The sequence below is a fragment of the Phragmites australis genome, chromosome 12 (genome assembly GCF_958298935.1).
Source record: "Phragmites australis chromosome 12, lpPhrAust1.1, whole genome shotgun sequence".
NCBI classification, from domain to species: Eukaryota; Viridiplantae; Streptophyta; class Magnoliopsida; order Poales; family Poaceae; genus Phragmites; species Phragmites australis.
The window spans coordinates 10,661,735-10,669,944 of record NC_084932.1 but is presented as its reverse complement, the minus strand read 5'-3'; the positions used below and the strand labels follow the sequence as shown (position 1 = coordinate 10,669,944).

General features: G+C 40.2%; 1 protein-coding gene across 1 annotated transcript; it reads left to right on the top strand.

The window, feature by feature from the left end:
• Nucleotides 1-7,203: 7,203 nt before the first annotated feature.
• Nucleotides 7,204-8,006, top strand: LOC133887350 (uncharacterized). Its single transcript, XM_062327278.1, has 2 exons — nucleotides 7,204-7,428; nucleotides 7,741-8,006. Exons 1-2 carry the CDS (start codon nucleotides 7,283-7,285, stop codon nucleotides 7,916-7,918), a joined length of 324 nt encoding a protein of 107 aa, XP_062183262.1. The 5' UTR covers nucleotides 7,204-7,282; the 3' UTR covers nucleotides 7,919-8,006.
• Nucleotides 8,007-8,210: the final 204 nt, after the last annotated feature.

Here is an 8,210-nt window from a genome sequence, read left to right as displayed (position 1 = left end):
GATGAAGATCATGATCATCATATACCCAAATCACCATTCTAAGGTAATGAGATAATAGTAGCTAGACTTTTGTTCATGTTTTTTGAACTATTGCCTTGTTTAGGATTGCATGTGCATATTTCAATTTATTGTAATGTCTAGTTTTCATATGGTAGGTTGCTTGTGCTTATCTCTAACCTATTAGCAAGTTTCTTTCATAGCACTAGTTTCACAATTGGTATATTTTATGTGTTATGAACCAATCTATAGGGTATCATTCTTATTGCTATTAATAACAAGTGTGTATGTCTCACAAGTATTCAAAACTTGTAATCATACATTTAGGTGGAGTATATCCTGTCGATTGTGATTTTGAGACTAATATATGTTGCTAGATGTATCTTTTGTACTCTCATGAAGAAATCAACACGTCTCCAGAGCTATGCCATCCTTAAATACTTCAATTGGTATCACTATCAATTTATTTATACATTTAAGCTATCTCGATGCATGATATGACTTAAACTTTCTACCTCTACTTATTGTCTAAATGTGCATATATTGATATATTCCTATAAGTGATATTCATAAGTGGGTCTCATTATATGTATGCACATATAAAGGGAGAGTTTAGATTATACCATATGAGTTTCATGAATTATGATCGTTGCTTATCTTTTTTAATTGATATCAATGGCTCATATCCTTACAATTGGTATATCTTTTCAATTAGTATTATTTCAGTAGATCATGATTTATGAAGCTATTTCCCATGTGCTCTAACACTTCTACTCGAGTTCAATATATGTTTGTAGCCTTTTTTGAGATTGTTGATAAAACGGGGGAAGTTTGATGACCAAAGGAAGAAGCAAGATACAAGATGTCTAAAAATGCCGAAGTTGACAAAGGGAGAGAAGAAGAAGATGCAAGAAGCAATATGAGGCACTTAGGTTGACAAAGTGGAAGAAGTTATTGCATGGGCGATCAAGGGAGATAGTGGAAATGGAGAAAGGGAAGCCATAATAAAGAAGGACTAAATGGTAAGAACATGTATCCAAGCAATTTGGTGAAGCTTTGTGCTATTTACTATTGGTATCATTTATTATTTGGTACTTACTTTGGTTGTATTGTCATCAATCATCAAAAAGTGGGAGATTGTAGCGAAAATAGCCCTATTAGTTCATGAGTGTGATTTTGGTGATTAATGATAACATAGTTATTGGGACTAACATATTTGTCAAGAATATATGTTAGTAGGTCTCATGGATGCAATACATCAAGAAGCCACCGCAGCCAGAACAAAGTTTAATTGAATTGGAGAAGTCCTAGCAGAATTGATCTCACCGGAAGGTCTGGTGTAGAGGAGTTTGCACTCACCGGAGCATTGTGCATAGAGGCTGATAGCCTCACCGAATAGTTCGGTGCTCTGTGTGTTGAACTCATCTGAGTATTTTTGACAAAGGGGGAGAAGGTTGAGGACCTCACCAGATAGTCTGATGATCTGCAATGGGTAACACCGGAGCATTTCTTGCAGAGAAGAATGCAAGTGCAGAAAACTGAAGATCAACCCACCAGAAGGTCCGGTGCTTAGTTTGTGCACACCGAAGTATAGCACCAAAGCATTTCTTGCAGACGCGACTACAAGTGCTGAAGAATGAAGATCAACTCATCGAATGGTTCGGTGATCACAGAGATAGTAACACCGAAACATTTCCAGGGAAAAGAAGAGAAGGTTCAACTCACCAGATGGTTCGGTGTAAATGGAATAAGCACCAGATGAATGCACTAGAGTATTTTACACAGAGAGGCTGTAAAGGCTCGGATGGCTCAAGATAAGTCACCAGAAGGTCCGTGATGGATTTAAAGACACACCAGAGTGTCTGGTGTTCACAGAGGCTATGAGTGGAGTTCCATCAGCTAGTTTCTGAGTTTGTACTCACCTGATGATCCGGTGTTAGTACTACTGTTCTCATCAGATCATCCGGTGTTAAGCTTTTCTAAGCAGTTGTGAAAACGGCTAGTTGGCAGGTTTGATGCTATAAATACCTCTCCACTCAATTATTTGAAGGTGTGGTATGCTGCTGGAGTATAGAAGAAGCTCGTATAACTTGAGAAGACATCCAAACCACCAAAGTGCTTAAAGTGATCATTTAAGGCAATTAAGAATAAGATTAAAGAGTGTTTAGTGCTTATAGGACTAGAGTGAGTTGTAGCTAGGTGCTGTAGCTTGAAGAAGGGATCAAGGAGTGATCCTAACTTGTACCGAGTGGTACGTCGGCACCTTGGAGTCTTGGTAACTCGTCAGCATCTTAGGCCTTCCTGACTCAAGCTTGTTAACCCTCCAATTTGGTGTGGAGCGATGACAAGACACGTGTGCGTGGATGCGAAGATCTTTGCCTTGGTGGCTCAAGCTTCAAAGTAATCACGGCGGTAAGTGACTAGAAAAATGGCTAGTGATGAGACCTTACTTTGGTGGCTTGGTGGCTCATCGTGCTTTTTGACCTTGTCTTGGTGACTTGGTTGCTTAAGAGCCGTGACCAGAAGAGACTTGGTGACTGAGAGCATATCCTTTGTGGAGCTTCAACATGGACTAGGGGTGGTATTCATGCCATCGATATCATGGGATAAAAATCTTTTGTACCGAGTTTGTCTCTCTATCTTATTTATGTTTTCGCATTTACATACTTGCAATTTACCTTACTAGAGTATGTTGCAATCCTCTTAAGTGGTAGAGTAGACACACTAGACAAACCTAGAGTACATTTAGATAGAAATTGAGATAGATTTATCTTGTGAAGAGTTTTTGGAGCCAATTTATTTTAGGTTTCTAAGTGTTCTAATTCACATCCCCCTCTTAGGACGTCACCGTTACTCATAGACGTGCACTAAGAACATCATTTACAGAGAGGTCCTCACACCTTAGTTGAGGTATTTTATTGCTTATTTATCAATTTGTTGCTGCTAGCTATACTTTGCTTATCTTTTAATGTGACACATCTAATATTTTTTTTCGTTTGTGCAAGCTCAATGGTAGGAGATGCCCAATTAATATGATGCAGAGGGTAAGGGTAAGGACAAGAGTAACAACCCATAAAGTAGGTAGAGGTGAGGAGAGCTTCAGAACACATAAAAGGTTTCATGTGGATGACAAAACATGTTTATGATTAGGTCCAGTGTGCACGGTATATTAGGAGCAATGTTTTCTCTTCTTCACCGGTGAGCATGAGCTTGATTCTTGTATATTGCCGAAGCCCAAAATATAAATGTGGTCTAGCATTGCATCTTATTAGTAGCTTAGTTGATCAATGCATTCTTTATGTTTGAATTAGTTCAACAAGGATGGTGCAGTAGCTATTTCCTAAATGGTTTGTATTTTTTTATTTTGGTTTATGTTTTATAATAAATTTCTGAGTATATACTTTGCTATGTTTGACATCAATCCTTAGTCTAAATCTCTTTTTCTCATGTTTTTTATGAGTGTTCAGTGTATGCTCAATATGGCTGTAAACTTAGTTGTATGGTGGTGTGTTGCCTGGTGTTCAGAATAGCTTATTTAGTGTTTACAATGCTTCAACATTGTTAACAATATTATAGCTTAAAAGATACTTTGATGATGATAACTAATTTTAGATGAGTCAACAATGTTATCGTGTGTAGATTCTTGACTCCCATTATAACACATTGACATTCAAATAGTATCATAACACATGAGCAGTTATAGTGCCTCAATAATTGTACTGCCCTTGGTTTGCAGGTCACGCGGAGGTACTCAGATACATGGCTATACGATGGGTTCAATCGTATACGTCATGGATACATATATATGCTTTAAATAATTCATATCTAGTGATTGAGTGGTATATTATCGGTAGATCTTCCGCATATAATTACGACTCACAGAGTCAATGGCTAGATGTTTTGTTTTTTATGAGATTTTTTAGTATTTCTTTTTTTTCTTAGGGCATCTCATCCAAGAACCACCGTAAAGCTTAAAAAAGCCTCCAATTAGTAAATATATGATATAGTAAGGGTTTGTTTGTTTAGACTTTTGTTTTTATGCTTTTATGTTTTTGGTTTATTTAAAAAGCTGCTTTTAGAAATAGGTTGTGGCTTCTACAATAAATTTTTAGCTTCTCAACACATAGCTTCTCAGAAAAGCATCTCTCAGCAAGCTTCTCAGCTTTAGTTTATTTTTCTCAGAAGCAGACTTCTGTCTTCTCCAAAAGCCACTTCTTCAGAACCCCGTTTGTTCTAGCTTCTGGCAGCAGCAAAAGCATAACTAGAAGCAGTAAACAAACATGGCCTAAATTGCACAAAACACTAGGTTTTGAGACCATATTCTCATTTTACACCAGGTTTTAGACTTTCTTTCACAATACATCAGATTTTAGCTCAAACTTTCTCACTTTACCCCACTTTTAACCTTGACCATCCTTAGACCCACCCGTCAGTCTCACAAGTACTTTGAATGAGCCACCTAGACTGCCACATCAGCACCTGACGTGAATAAACCTAGGAATGGTTTGGGTTGGAACCAGTTATAAAAGTTTGGTTCTTGTTCTAGGTTGACTTTGGGTGGGATGAAATGGGCTGACATATCAAATGGGCTGGATTGGTTTGGGTGCAGTATGAAACCAATTTGGTTCGGTTTGGTTTGGGTTTCAAAGTTTCTGGTCCAAACTATTTCAGTCCATGGGCTTCTAACCAGTTCGCAGATGTGGTTTCACACCTCCTAGTTGCTATGACAGCCCACACATTATTGCAGTAGGCCACCGTCCACACAAACAAACCTAGTTGTTGCCCTTTCCACATGGGGCTCCACCGCTCCGGACTCGTCATCGCCTAGGCGGCTCGCCACCGCTCCCTTCTTGTATCGCCACTTTTGGTGGGGGGGGGGGCTCTCTGCCTCCCTCTCCTTCACTGATTGCCGCTTCTTGGGAGGCTCGCTGCTGCCCCATCGACCCTAGATCAAGTTTCGACTCCGCCAGGCCAACCCCTCGAGTCCTATTGCCGAGGGTGTCGTTCTATGATGGCTGCTGAGGTATAGATCTATCCCCTTCCTTTCTTAGGGCCGCCGAGGTATATTTTCTTTACAAAGATGAAAATGCATATGTTTCATTTCTTAGGGCTCCCTTCCTTGCCGACGTTGGCAAGAATCATGAGATCTCACCATCTTTGCATCTCGCAGAGATACGGCGCAGCGGCGGCTCCCTAGACCCAGACTGACAGACCGTAGTCCCAGTGGCCAGTTGCTATCACCCAATCCCCACTTTGGCACTCTGCACTTCAGCTCCCACGGTCAAGGACTCAAGCTCAAGGTTGATGTCTTGCTGACTTCCTGTAATGCTGTTTGCATGTTTATGTTTCTTTAGGGAATTGGGGTGCCAGTGCCATTGCCACTCCCGCAAGCTACAGGCTTGCTGTAAGCCTATAATGGATATACTTCAGTCTCTTCATTTTCCATAATGGATGTTCATTTTCGTGCTCAACTCTCTTGAATTTGGTGTGGAAATGGGATCCTGATTTTGTCAGCAATGGTTAATTATATGCTTCTGTTCTTTGTAGATTGAATAAGGTTCAACTTTCCACTCCGGAATCTATAAGTCAAAAGGTCATTTGTACCAAAAACAGTTCAGGTTTCCATAGAATTTGTTCATAATTAACCAGTGGAATCCATTAGAAGATTAAAAAAAAGTGACATTTTAGTTGTTTGGTGGATTTATATTCTATGACGAGGATACCAATTTGGAGACCCCGTGTCCAGTGTAGATGTTCTAATTTAAGCATATTAAAAACTGAAATCGGGGACAATGCATCTAGTGTTTTTATTGTGCATATTTGGTGTGAATGTAGGCCCCTACATCTCACTTGTTATTTGTGGATAATAGTGCAGTACCCATCAAATTCTTTAGGACAAAAGATATTGAACAAAGAAAATGGGGAGGATCTAGGAGCCTAGTGTGAGTTACATAGCCACTTATGGTCAACACTTCCCCTCGATGGTGTTTGCTTTGGTCATGGCCCATCCAAATTGTCTTGCCAATTGCCTTGCTCTGTTGAGTGTTCTCTTACACTTGTCATCTGATTTGGTTGAATTGTAATGTACAATACGCTGTTTGAAAGAAACAAGACTTATATGAAATCTGAAAGACTCCTTTTCTAAGTTAATATTTTTATTTACTGCGATGATCTATGTATTTCCTTTGGCACTATGATATGAATGATGTGTACTATGTTGCAGGTTCTATCATCACTGGATCTATCAAAAAGGAGTGCGATGATGTGTGGCCTAAGATTGCTAAGGCAGCAAATGTGATAGTTTAATAGAAGCTTAATAGCATTTTCTTGTGTTAAAACTCAAATGGAGAGTTCTTAACTAGAATATTATTTATGCTGTTTAGAGGAGCTTTTGATGGCTCTACAAAATTTCTTAGTGCATGTTAAAACTTAAATGGAGAGTTCTTAGCTAGAATGTTGTTTATGCTATTTAGAGGAGCTTTTGATGGCCCTACAGAATTTCTTAGTGCATGTTAAAACTCAAATGATCATCATATGTTACTTGATATTATTTGGAAAACATGTTCAGATATGCTACAAGCATCACACTAAAAATGTAATTGTAATATTGTTGTGAATTTAAGATATATTATTTGATCTCATTTGATATACATAATCTTATCTTATGCTTGTAACTAAAGTAGTTCAACTTAATTTGTCAGCTTGTATTGATCAGTGTGTGTTGGTATATAGATACGTACAAGTAACAGAACCAAAGGCTATGAGCTGTGTTTTCCAGATAGTAACATATGTGGAGGGAAAGTAATCACTAGGATAGCCATGCGCTACATGTAAATATTCCTCCACTTAGTAAAAAAAGAATGAGTCAAGGAGTAGAGCAGGAACCATATCGATGGAGCCATGCTTGAAATGGATTGGAACCGTTTTGAGGAAATTAGGTGGTTTGGTTTGGGTTCAATTTGCTGGCGGGTTGGTTTGAATTTAGATTTGGTAGGGGCAGCGGTGGGGTGGGTTCGGCTGGGTTGAGATGCTTTGATTATAATAGTTTGGTGTGGTTTTGGACTGATTTTCAGCCCATTAACAGGTTTAGACATGAGTTTGGTGAAAGAATAAGGCTATCTGCAGGAATGTTTTCTACTGCCTGTCGCTATCTATCCTAATAACCAGCCCACTTCTTTTTGACTGCCTGCCATCCCCTTCCTTTTTCTCACGACCTCAGATAATCGAAGCGGCGCCGGCGCGACTGCACAAAACTAGAGCGGTGAGGGCACGAGCGAGCAGCCGGATGCCTCCGAGCAGCGGCGCGAATGCCCCATCTTCTCACGAGCGCACGGATGGTCCTAGCAGCGGCACGGGCGGCCTCCCTTCTTCGCGCAAGGGCACCGAGGATCTGAGCAGTGGCGCTGGTGGCCCCCTTCCTACACCTCCGAGGTAAGCCACAGGCTCCAAAATCCCATTCCTCCGCGTCCGATAGCTGCTTTGTATTACGCACTGACGAGATTGGATAGGATGCAGCACGGGAAGCAGCCAAGCAGCATCCTGAAACAAGACTCGAATAGTATAGTTGTGTTGTGCTTTGTTTTTTCTTCCCTTTTGTTACAATACTCTTGTAGTATAGTATAGTTGTATTGAAGTGCATGTATTGGTCTTTTGTCAATTCAAAACAAAATACCCTGCTAATTTATACAAGGTGCCTAAGTCCTGGTTATTCAATCAATTTGGTGGTTATTGTTTGTTGTGCAGGATGGGTGGCGAAGTATGGACTCTTGTACTGCATTGTGATCGCGGGAGTGAAACTTCTATTGTGAACAAGGAAATGGATAGAGATTTGGTATGCTATTTTAATCTGATGCGGTGGGTGGAGTCACTTAGCTTCACTGCTCAAGACTTCTTTTTCTACCCTAAGAGAGATTTGCAGTAGGGGATGGACATTGTTTACGAGATTTGCACTGATGTAGAGGTGATGGAATGCTGCGAGAATATGAGTTTGAGAAGAAGGTGAATTTGCATGTCATGAGTTTCATACCGCAATCTTTTGTGAGTTTATTTTTACACTCGTAGGTAACTCATGGGCCTTGAAATTCTGAGTCCACATAGTTACGACCCATTCCATGCCAGGCGCTACAGCTCCAACGTGCGGCGGCCCATTCGCTCAACTGCAACGCCGACGACAATATCGACCGCCCTTTTGCCCCTACTTGTCTCTTGCGCCC